The sequence below is a fragment of the Ochlerotatus camptorhynchus genome, unplaced genomic scaffold (genome assembly GCF_037179485.1).
Source record: "Ochlerotatus camptorhynchus isolate MF236.1 unplaced genomic scaffold, CSIRO-AGI_Acam_v1.1 ptg000312l, whole genome shotgun sequence".
Lineage (NCBI taxonomy): Eukaryota > Metazoa > Arthropoda > Insecta > Diptera > Culicidae > Ochlerotatus > Ochlerotatus camptorhynchus.
The window spans coordinates 2102336-2115225 of record NW_027040800.1 but is presented as its reverse complement, the minus strand read 5'-3'; the positions used below and the strand labels follow the sequence as shown (position 1 = coordinate 2115225).

The 12890-nt window shown below is 43.9% G+C and overlaps 1 protein-coding gene across 4 annotated transcripts in view; it reads right to left on the bottom strand.

Moving 5' to 3' along the window:
* The window catches only part of LOC135707424 (uncharacterized), a 505282-nt gene that overhangs the window by 48178 nt on the left and 444214 nt on the right, over positions 1-12890 (bottom strand). For 3 of the 4 annotated variants that reach the window (XM_065229240.1, XM_065229243.1, XM_065229241.1), the window contains 2 exons: positions 6438-7224; positions 6142-6372 (listed from right to left, as the gene is read on the bottom strand). In XM_065229240.1, the coding sequence (XP_065085312.1) occupies positions 6142-6372; positions 6438-7224 (1018 nt within the window). The remainder of the gene's footprint in view (positions 1-6141; positions 6373-6437; positions 7225-12890) is intronic. The other variant, XM_065229242.1, reaches the window with a different exon arrangement.

Below are 12890 nucleotides of genomic sequence, written 5' to 3'. Positions count from 1 at the left end.
AAGCTTGTTATGGATACGTAAAAAAGGAGATTTTAATTCTAGTAATAAACTGTATTTGATTTAGCGTTGCAAACATGAAGTGAGAAATGCTCGCTGCACATCTCGGACTTTAAGTGTAAAAATTCATTTGTATAGATTCAGATGATAAGATTTACCTACTATTTGCATGCATACAGTAAACTTTGATTCTTATCTATCAATTACTTTAAGGAAAACTAAATTTCAACAACTGAGTGAAAAGTTATTAACAAATGAGCAGTTGGTGTGTACACCTGTGCATGCCAAGAATGTCCATGATGGCGGCTTCCGGTTTGAGAAAAAGTTGTAAATTCTATCAAATACCCATACAAACGGTTTTTATTTTTAGAATTAGGGTAACGTCTAGAATCCGGAAATCGATATCCGACGCCATTTTGTAATCCAAGACGGCAGCTTCCGATTGGCGGAAAAGTGTCAAATATCCTAAAATATGGTTATTTTCAGAATGGGGATGAGACGTAGATGCCGAAAATTGATGTTACACCGTATTTAAATCCAAGATGGCGACGTTGGTTCAGAAAAACTGTGAAATACTTCAATTACCAATCAATGTGGGTTTTTTGGAACTGGGCTGACATCTAGAAGCCAAAAATCGATGTCCGACGCCATCTTGAAATTCAAGATGGTTGTTTCCGATTTCAGAAGAAGTCGACAGTGAGCATGCATAAGGGCGTAAACGCGATGATCGATTCTCTTCATCGATTTTCTCTTTTGTTAATAACTCGCTAGATTTAACGTTTCTCGGTACGTTTCCTATTGCTTCTGATAGCTAATACAACCTGTTACAACTCTGCATTGAACAAATTCTAGAACATTGTTTCGCTTAGCTGTAGCAATGCAAAGAGAAATTCGATGAAGAGAATCGATCATCGCGTATACGCCCTTATGCATGCTCACTGTCGAAGTGTTAAATAACCTACAAATGGCATCTAATATCGATTTTTAGCATCTACGCGTCGTTCTCGTTCCGAAAGTACCCAGATCTTAAGTTATTTGACACTTTTTGTAAAACCCAATGGCTGCCATATTAGAATCCAAAGTGGTATCTGATATCGATTTTAGGCATCCACACGTTGGCCTCTATTTAAAAAATTCCCATATTGTAGGGACACTTTTTGAACCCTGATGGCCGCCATATTAGAATCCAAAGTGGTATCTGATATCGATGTTATGCATCTACCGTTCCGATAATACCCACATCTTAGGGTATTTGACACTTCATAAAACCAATGGCCACTATCATGAATTTCAAAATGGCGTCGGGTGACGATTTTCAGCATCTACGCGGCATCCCCGTTCCGAAAATACCCTATTGTAGGGTATTTGACACTTTTTCTGAAACCCGATGGCTGCCATCTTGGACTCCACAATGGATTCGTTTAGTTTAATATAAAATAATATATTATTACTACATATAATCCGGATGCCATCCCTATCGGCAACCGATATTGTGCGGATACTATCCGGATACTATATTTTGATGCCTGCGTCGTCAGGTCGTGACAAGTCGAATGAGCTCCGAATTTTGAAGTGAAAGTGGAAAAAACGAAGGAAGCAGTTTTCGAGTCGTTCATTGCGTCAATTGAAACAAGTCTTTGCTTCAAATGAAATGAACTGAAGCACTTGACGAACGAAACAAGTGATAGCCCAACAAACAATTTGAGTTGATCAACAGCTGAATAAGCTATTTTTTAGCTGAAGAAGCTTGTTTTTGCCTGAATAAGCTCTTATTCAACATTAAATGTTTGTTGGGAGTCCAGTCATGTTTGAAAAGAGGAATGTTCATCGTGACTTGATAACAAGAAACACGATGACTTACACGAAAATGATATTGCTCGAAATGAAGCGATTCTGCGGAGAATTAATTTTCTTTTCTTTGTTTCGATAATGAAGGATGCTTTTTGGACTTCTAGTTGCTAGGAGTACGTATCGGAACTTTTTGGAGCTTGAAGTTCCTCGTGTGCTTTCAATAGCTTCTAAAGTAGCCAGAAAGTTGTGTTGGAACTTTATATGCACTTTATGGAAATGAAAGTGGGTTTTATTGTCGGAACTTTATGGAACTTGAAAGTTCTGTCGGAACTTTATTTGAACTTTATGGAACTAGAAAATTCTGGCAGAACTTTATTTGAACTTGAAAGTTCTGTCGGAACTTTATTTGAGCTTTATGGAAATTGAAAGTGAGTTTTATCGTTGAATGCGGAACTTTTGGTTACTTGGGTTAACTCTGATATCCTTTATACCTCTTAGATCTTCCATGACCTCTTTTAAGCACTTTTACGGTCACCGAAGTTCGTTAAACCGCACTACTTCTTCATTTCATTTTTCTTTTTGGAATTCTTTGGAAAGTTCTTATGAAGCTTAGAATAATTTTAGAGAAGTTCAAATCACCTAGAGCGAAGTTAAAGGTTGTTCAAAGGAGTGTAAAAAAATTTAATCACGTTTAGTCAATCTTAATAATGCTTTGGAAACCTTTATTAAAATCTTATTAAAATATTAGAAATTTAGGGAACTTCAGAACATTAACGATGTCCAACGAAACTATATTAATGTCAAGGAATCTAAAAAATGCTTTAGTAACATAATGATTCGAAGAATCTCTTGGAAGCACAGAATATTTCGTGAAAACCACAAATTCTTGGAACAGTTTAGGGAGATTCAGCTTCCAAAACTCGTTGAGATAGGGGAAATGTCGGCTTCGGTAATACCTTTACCTATTCTCGGTGGGGGGGTGGGGGGAGGGTAAACAAAGTGCTCAAATTCAGCCAGTCGTTGCTCTGACACATGATATATCCCCATGAAAAAAAAGTAAGAGGTTGTATCTAAGACACGACCGTAGATTTGACGTAGGATTACGTGCTCGGTATCAAAATTCGGTGACTTTGTTAGGGAAATCACTTTTTCCCATCACGGAAATGCCTCGTTCGGCGAGACCGGATGGACTTCGATTTTGAAATCTGTGTTAGGGAAAGCGCTTTTCGCAGGCAATCGGTGATAATTTTTCGTTATCATAGTATGTTGGATTAAACTTATGGCAACTGACATCCGATTGATGACCTTGGCAAATGTCCAGAAAATACTCTTTAACAAATTTATGGTGGTCCTGAAAAGGATCGCTTTTTCGTGATGGTTGAGTAATGCTGAGCTATTAGCAGGGTGTCGACTCAATGAAGAAAACAAAATTCCCTGATATTCCCTGATTTTCCAGTAATTTTTCAACAAATTCCAGTTGCAGTGTCTACATGGTTTTGTCAACACGATTTCATCAGCTATTACTTTCCTCAGATATGTAGACAGTTCTAGCTGTAGACCAGCCTATACAGGCACAAATTAGATACGTAACGTAATTTTCCGGTTGTATCAGCTAGTCTGAAGCCAAAATGGTTAGTTGGGTAGTGCTTTATGGCCATTTTTTCATTAAATACCACATGAACCTCTAACCCATGAAGAGTGGTCCAGTACAATCTCAAATTGAATAAAGCGTTCGATACATTTTATAGAATGCAATAAAGACAGAAATCGCGTGTTTCCAAAAACGGAAAGGCACCACATTTTTCTAAATTCACAAATTGTAATCGCGATAAGCGCCAGATAATCAGTTCAATTCATAATTAGTAGCGAAGGAAACTGCAACCATCTCGATATCAATCTACAATCTAGTCTTAAAATTGTCAACAAGTTTGCACGATTGACTCCATGATGTGAGAAGAGATCCTTGGCATGCCGATTTAGCAGTGTTGAAAATATTCATCAAAACTCACTATGACTCGCGAACTTTTACCTTGTCAAACTTCGTGAAATATCGTGAACTTTTTCAATCCGGCATAGAAGTTCTCAACTGACTGTTTCTGAACTCGACGCTAGGGGCAGAAATTAAACCAGTTCTCCTACATCTTACATATGAAACACTTGTCTTTAATCCCTTGAGCACAATTTGAGACCCAGCTTCGCAAGAAAATTATTCCGGTTAATACGCTTAACCAAACGCTAATTTGTGACCAGATTCCTATGGTGGGAAATCGTAAAACCAGCACTTTCACCTTTCACTGAGAATCTTATTTTCCGAGCTAATCAGATTTACAATGAAGACCTAGAATACTCAATAACCCCCTAAATGCTGCCGAGGCAATGCTTGTCTGCGTTTCTTTGAATCATATTTCCATCATAAAAGTGCTACTCCATTATCTTAAATTTTCATTTAATTTATTCTCTGAGCTAATCAGGCTGTTTACAACACAATAAGGAACAGGAACTACAAGTGTTCAGACTCAAACATCATCCTCTTCTCTTAGCTCTTTACTCAAAAGCGCTCCAATGCGACCAAATGATCTAAGTCAGACGCAATTAGATGTAACATCTACTAAGAGACCAAGACATACACATTTGGAGGATAAATTTTGCAACAACTAACAATGTCTAGTGTCTAAGGAAATGTAATTCTTGCTCAACTTGCAAAAATGCAACATCAAGCAATGAGCAACCACAAATTCGAAACTCTATTTTAAATTTTAAATGGACAACCATCTTCAAACTACACCGAGTAATCAAGTTGTTTGAAACTAGCAAAGTTTGGCATACTTCTTTGATTAAGAAATATTTCCCTGCATTTGAATGAAATTCCCTGAGATTCCCTGATTTTGCAGGTCCAAAAATGAATTCCCTGTTTTTCCCAGGTTTTTTCCAGGTAGTCGACACCCTGATTAAGGTGTTCAACACGGATGAGGCTGGCGAGCTGTATGATGTTTGGAACGAGGGTGATGCGCTTGGCATAGATGGCCCTCAACGACTCACGAAGAGCAAATGAATCCAATCAGTAGCGGTACGGCTTCTTCCTCCTTCTTCGGTGAATGGGAATAGTGTAAGGGCTGCAGCTCGCTGCTCGCGGGCAGCCTTTCGTTGTGTACTGCTGATGATGATGACGACCGATCGGACACCACCACACACGGTGATTGAATAAGCACTGTTTAGTGAGACTGGATCGAATTCCATTTTGAAATCTGTGTTAGGGAAAGCGCGTTTTGCAGGCAATCGGTGATAATTTTGATCACCATTGCAACAGTTGGAAATTTGTGTAATTTTCAATAGTGACCTGTTGAAAACTAATAAAGTGTTCATTTTAGCAGATTCGTAGAAAAAAATCCAATCGATTGGCTTGTTTAGAATTAAAATCTATCCGCTATTGACAGAGTTATATATGGTCAAAACCTGACCGCTTTTCGTAACAAGGTCCATTTTGGTTTTTTGAAATTGCACCCGAAAGACGTGATCCTACGTCAAAAAATAAGCGCTCAAGGACTTTCTTCACTCCCTAACAATAATTAACATCTTTAATATCTTCTGTAAAGCAGGGCGAACTCAGTCAGCAGTTTGATGTACGTTCATTGCCGGATAAAGTTGATAGATTCGTTCCAAACAGCCCAGCAGTGCCTGGATCGGACACAGTTTCATCATACAAATACACAGTCATCGCTTCCCGAATAATGCTAGTACTGGTGCTCTGGTGCACAGGCATCACGATCAGCGTGCAACTTAGAAATAACATCAATTACGGTTTAGGTGCCTACTCAATCGAATTTAATCGATCACGACAAGTATTGTGAAAATCTATATGATGGTGCAAGGCTCGGCAAAATTAGTCACTCAAAAACCACCAGTCTTTCGAGGAACCGCTTTTAAACACACACACAAAGAGAGATGAAGCAAACCAAAGAGATCACAACACTTGGTGCGTTTTTTGAAGGAAGTTCACTAACAGTTAGCTACAAATGCTTGGAAGAGGAATGCGAAGGGACAGAATATTAGCAGAGAAGTGGTAGATACAGCGAGCACAGGATAGGACAGTGGAAACTCCAGGGGAAAATTTAGAATTTTGCGGCAGTTAGAGAGCTTATATAGGTGAATGCAGGTTTCGTTCTTAGGCGAATCAATCGGAAGGGGACATGGTAAGTGAGGCAAGGAAGGATGAGGGAGACAGATTACTGGCTTGTACTTGAGAGATCGGTACAGGTTAGTTTAAGGTTATTCGAACTGATCGTATCGTATCGGTTCTTGAATGTTTTGGTTTGCTTAGAAAACTAAGATTAATCATATGTTTGTCTGTCTTACGTCGAGGAGGGGGCCGTAATAGATCATCTAATGAAAATGTTCTAGCGGTTGCCCCTCCAACTTGCTGAGGGCTGCTGAGGCTCAATATTGATGGTTTTCTAATACCCAAACGTCCGAAGATGGTCCTATGCGTCGCGGGGGTTGTGGCCGTCGACGAGGGCACCGTTCCTGCCGCTGCCTGCAGCTGCTCCCGGAGTGCCGTGTTCAGATGATGCGGTTGGAAGTTTGCAGCTGTGAGAAAAAATGAGAAATGTTATTCAAGCATTTGAATTCACTCCAAACGATGCAAGTCTTACGTCTATTCCGGTGAGCTTCATCGGCCAACAGTTTCTCGATTTTCTCCGGGAAGTGCCGCTTGGCACACCACACCAGCCCGATGACGGCCAGCACCACAAAAACCGTGATCAAACCCAACCAGAACGGTTCCTGCAGCATCCGTTCGGACAGGGGTTTATAGGGAATGTGCATCATTCGTCTTTCACACCGGGGGCCTTCCCACCAAGCGTGACATCGGCAGAGGAATCCCCCGTTTTTCGGATGGCACTCGCCACGTCCCTCGCAGGGATTGTCCTCGCATGGTTTCGGCTTTTCATCGCACCGTTTGCCCATGTAACCGGGCTGGCAGTGGCACTTGAAGCTGGATTGTGTCAATTCGCATTTGCCGAAATAGCACGGCTCTAGTTCGCACATGTTCAACCCGCAGAACCGTCCGGTGAAGTAGCCCCGACATTGGCACATTCCGCGGTTTTTCGCCTGCATGATGCACTTGCCACCGTACTGGCACGGGTTCGGTTTGCAGCTTTCGACCCACTCGTCCTCGTTGGTGATCAGCTTCATCTTGTAGGCGATGTCGTTCTGCATGCGGATGGTGGCATTCAATCGGACGCCCATGCCCTGAACGGTTCGCTGCCGGATGTGCAGTGTGTTCAGGTAGGACGTGATGTAGATGGGAGCCGGTTTGGCCAGGTTGTTCTCGATCAGCTTGTACTCGGCCGAATAGGCTTTGGAGCTGGTGGCGTTCGGGTGGTTCAGTTCGCACAGATGCCACAGTGTGCCGTTCTTGTCGGCGTAGTTGTCGTAGATCTGGAAAGGGGGGAAAGTTTTGTTCAGTGTGTATATTTTTGCACGGCACAATGGTGTTCGCTTTACGGTGCCAATTTTCTTTTCCATTAGGGACAGTAAACCTGATTTAATATCTTTGAAGCATTTAACATAAAGCTACAGAAAATGTCATAAGTATCGAACGTGAAAATTAATCGAACTCGGTCAGTGTCGACTGTAAACGCACAGTGCCACGGGAAAAGTCCCCTAGTGGGTGAAAATCCAATAGTGAGTCCGCACAGTTCGGAAAAAATTGAAATTTTGTGCGGGAAACAAGACGCAGTTTTCTACGTTGCAGTGATACCAGACAAAGATCATCGATCAGCGCTGCTTACTACTGGGCTGGGTCACGCTTTGTAGGTTTGACTTGGGTCAACGTTCTTCTGGCTTGTCTTGGGTGGCTTTTGTTGGGCTGGACAAAGGAGGTAGGAAGAATCGATTTGCAACTCGAGACGCACTGTAAGTACGCATGCATGATAGCAGTAAGGCTGCTGATCAAATAAATGGAATAACAAATTGCATAATATCGAGAGAGGACTATCGCACCGTAGATTGAACCACGGTTGATTTATTACCCCTGATTGGTTTGGTTTTGGGAGAAGTCACTTGGATACTGACGCATTTTCGAAGTTTTTTTGCTCATCGTATGCGAAGTTGTGGTGGTGTAACATTTAAACGAGAGTTTCGTTTGCGAATTCTTTGTATCGGTGGTCGATTTTGAGAATTTCGGCAGAATTTCTTACTCATCAATATGGCACCAAGTTTGCGTGCGCTGTCTCGTCAAGAACGTTTTTGCATTGACACGATGAACAACCTCATTAGCCTGGTTACCAATTACGATGAGCAAAAGGACACCTTATTTCTCGAGGGATGGATGCAGCGGCTAGAGAAAAACTTTGCCGATTTTCAATCGAATCGCTTGCAGATGGAGCTACTTGAGGATCAGGAAGAAGATGCTGACGCAGCTGAAACAGCTGCACCTGATGAGGATGGGTACAGAAAAATTCGGGGTGATTTCGGGTTTATCGCTTCTCAACTTAAACCAGAACCTACTGCATCGTCGTCAAATGTCGTGGCACCCAGGGTTACAGTTGCTGACTCATCATTCGCTCGAATAAGGTTACCAGAAGTAAAACTTCCCACTTTCGATGGTACCCTAGCAAATTGGCTTACCTTTCGTGATGGCTTTGTAAGCCTGATCGATAGTAACCCTCAACTGAAACCAATTGACAAATTTTCGTACCTTATTTCCTCTCTGTCTAAGGAAGCGAAACGGGTGATTGAGTCGATTGAAATCACCTCAGCTAATTACTCAGTAGCTTGGGGACTACTTGAGAAGAGGTTTGATAACAAGAAACTTGTCGTGAAGACATACATTGAGTCTTTGCTTTCCATCGAATCGATGCGCAAGGAATGCTGAATGAATTCGAGCGCAACTTAAACATGATCCAAAAGATAGATGTCCAGACCGAAGGGTGGAGTGTACTTCTCGCACATATGCTTTGCGATTGGATTGCGCAACGCTCAAGCAATGGGAACAGCATCACAAATCTACCGAAGTTCCAAGGTATGAGGTTGAGTTTTTGCGCGGACATTGTTCTATCCTGCAGTCTTTATCATCGTCGAAGCCCCGCACTGCAGACCTGCCCAAACTCGAACCAGTTCGGTAGCAGAAACCGAAGTTTAGCCATGCAGTAACTACTAACTCATCATCGAAATGCTGTCCATTTTGTACACAGTCCTCGCACTCGCCTTTCCACTGCGAGACTTTTCGCAAGCTTCCTGTTTCCCAACGGTTCGAAATAGTGAAGAAAAATTCGCTGTGCATAAATTGCTTCTCACCATCCCACCTCGTTAAGCAATGCCCGTCCAGTTGCAGTTGCTCTCATACCATGTTGCACCAAAATACCACACTTCGTTCGTCGGATGCCATTCCAAATCCCAAACCACCAACAACACATAACCAATCTCAGTCCACTCGAAGTACTACAGCTGCTTCACCTCAGTCCGCCTCATCCCAGTCTTTGCAACCTCCAAATGTTGTAATCCCGCCTACTTGTACCCCATCTACCAGCCATGTGTCGACCACCCTTCTCGGCAGTGTTCGAACCGTTTTTCTGACTGTTTTGCTGCAAACTGCGATGGTGAAGATCTCTGATATCAACGGGTATGCCGTGTGGGCTCAAGCTTTGTTGGATCCTGCCTCGCAGCTGAACTTGATGACGGAGCAGCTGTCACAGAAACTGAAGCTGCGACGTATTAAAACTCATCAGGAGATTGGAGGTGTAGGGAATGCCACTGTCGTTTCATCCTACGCCGTCGACGCTCGAATCGAATCACATTGTTCGAACTTGATCGCTGATTTCTCATTCCACGTACTATCGGGGATCACTCGCGATCTTCCTGCAAGGGCATTGAGCATCCAAGAGTGGAGCATACCAGTTAATCTCGTTCTCGCTGATCCTACCTTCCATCAACCTGGTCCCATCGACATGATACTTGGGATGGAGGTCTACTATGAACTCGTCGAAGAAGGTTTGGTACGTCTTGGTCCAGATCTACCAGTGCTGCAGAAAACCGTACTTGGATGGGTCGTTTCCGGCAAGGTTGGCTCATCTCCGTCACCCACAATCAGCTTTGTCCACGTCTGCAGTATCAGTTCGCTCGAAGATCAATTGGTACGCTTTTGGGAACTAGAGTCGTGCCAAGCTAGCAGTACCCTATCCATCGAAGAAGCGCTTTGCGAAGCGCATTTTGCAGCTACAACTACTCGGGATGATACAGGACGTTTCGTAGTTCAACTTCCGAAAAGGTCGACAGTCCTCTCAACACTCGGAAACTCCAAAGAGATTGCCACTCGTCGTTTTCTCGCTCTGGCGCGACGTCTGAATGCTAATCCATTGCTTAAGAAAGTGTATTCAGACTTCATCGAGGAGTATCATCGGCTGGGACATATGGAGGAAGTCACCGGTTCGGAAGAACTAAAGCTCAATACTCTTTCGTATTATCTGCCCCACCATTGTGTCGTTAGACCTGATAGCCTGACTACCAAACTTCGAGTAGTATTTGATGCTTCGTGCGCTACGGATACCGGAGTATCCCTCAACGACGGATTGATGGTCGGTCCCGTCGTTCAAGACGATCTGGTGTCGATCACTTTACGGTTTCGGATCCCTCGGTACGTGATTGTGTCGGATATTGAGAAAATGTACCGGCAAATCCTACTTTTCCTGCTCGATCGGCGTTATCTCAAGATTTTTTGACGAAATTCTCCATCGGAACCTTTGCGAACCTTCCAACTTACGACCGTGACTTACGGTACTTCGTGCGCTCCCTACCTAGCAACCAGGTGCCTCCAGGAAATCGCTAGAATTGGAGAAGCCACACATCCAGAAGCATCTAAAGTCGTATCCAAGGACTTCTCCATGGATGACCTATTAACTGGCTTTGATGACGTCAGTCAAGGGTAGCAGCTTTGTTCCCAGTTGTTGAACCTGCTTCAGTCTGCTGGATTTTGTCTTCGGAAATGGTCTTCGAATTGTCCGGAGGTCCTCGAACACCTTCCAGCAGATCTACGAGACGAACGAACAGTTTTCGACCTTAATTCTTCCTCCGCTCCTATCAAGACGCTAGGACTGAAATGGCAGACTACGACAGACGATTTCCTCTTTGACGTACCCAAATGGAACGATACAGCTACAATTACCAAAAGAATCGCGCTATCGGATGCTGCCAAACTTTTTGATCCTCTGGGACTGGTCGGTCCGGTAATCGTACAGGCCAAAATCTACCTCCAAGACTTGTGGCGGTGCCAGAAGAAATGTGATGAACCTCTCGACGATGAACTTCAGCAACGATGGCTTGAATTCCGGGAAAACCTCGAAGCTCTCAGGAATCTTTCTGTTCCTCGATGGGTTATACCAGTTATCAAACCAGTGTTGATTGAAATGCATGGATTCTGCGATGCATCAGAAAAGGCCAATGGCGCATGCATTTACCTTCGTGCGGTAGCTGATGACGGATCAGTCAAAGTAAACTTCCTCGTCGCTAAATCAAAAGTAGCACCCCTTGGAGACTCTCGAAAGCAGAAACGGGTCTGCTTACCTCGGCTGGAACTTTCGGCAGCACTGCTCCTCGCACATTTGTTACAGAAGGTGCAAAACGCCATCACTCTCGATACTAAGTCGTTTTTCTGGTCAGACTCCACCATTGTCCTCCATTGGCTAGCCTCTACGTCGTCCCGGTGGAAGACGTTTATTGCAAACCGGGTCTCGGAGATACAACATGCAACGGCTGGTGGATTATGGGCTCATGTCTCGGGCACAGAGAACCCTGCAGATATAATCTCTCGGGGAATGGATCCCGAGCAACTCTCGTCGACCAAGGCTTGCTGGCACGGACCCGACTGGTTAGTGCATTCCTCTCGCTTTTGGCCTGCTTTCGTGCATACATCGGATGAAGATTTCATCATGGAAGACCTCGAAGAACGATCAGTTACCCTAGCAATCCAGACTGTTCTACCAAATCTAATATCCGCTCTACGGTCATCGTATACAGTGCTGCTGCGTTTAGTTGCGTGGGTTCGAAGATTTTACTTCAATTCGAATCCTGCTAACCGAACACAACGTCGTAGGGGTTTTCTAACCGCAATAGAACTCGAAGAAGCCAACAGATGTCTCGTTCGAATAACTCAACATGAAACCTTTTGAGAAGACTTCGCTTCGTTGACCAACACTGGAGAGGTCAAACCGTCCTCCAAGTTGAAGGCACTAACGCCGTTCGTTGAACAAGGCATCCTGCGAGTTGGTGGCCGGCGACGTCACGCAACAATTTCTTTAGATCGGAAACACCCGATGATTTTGCCCTCCAAGCACCCGTTCTCCGAACTGGTCGCTCGATACTACCACCAGAAAATGCTACATGCAGGACCACAATTGCTAATCGCAAGCATCAGGGAGAAATTTCGGCCTTTGCGCGTTCGGAACCTTGCGCGAAGAATCGTACATTGCTGCTTCCGCTGTCGTCCAAGAATCCAACAGCAAATCATGGGCGATCTTCCGGCAGAACGTGTCTCTCCAACGTTACCGTTCTTGTGTACAGGCGTTGATCTGTGTGGTCCGATCAACTTTCGCTATCCTCAACGTAAGTCGCAGCCGATCAAGGGCTACGTTGCAGTATTCGTCTGCCTCTCGATAAAGGCAGTTCATATAGAGCTCGTGGGAGATCTCTCAACGGGATCGTTCCTTGCTGCCTTCAGGCGCTTCATCGCACGTCGAGGCAAACCTAAACTCATAGAGTGCGACAACGCACAGAATTTTCGTGGTGCTTCTCGGGAAGTAGCAGAACTTGCCAAGCAGCTTAAAGACCAGCAGTTGCAGAACGCCGTCACTCGGTCGTGTGGCGAAGACGGCATAGAATTTAAATTTATCCCTCCTCGTTCCATAAACATCCATCAAATCGTTCAAGAACCATCTTAAATCCACTCTTGGAAACTCGATTCTAACGGTCGAACAGCTGACGACACTTCTAGCACAAATCGAGAGTTGCATGAATTCTCGGCCTCTAACACAACTATCGACTGACCCTGAAGACCTCGATGTCCTGACCCCAGGGCACTTCCTAATCCATCACCCGCTCACAGCCATTGC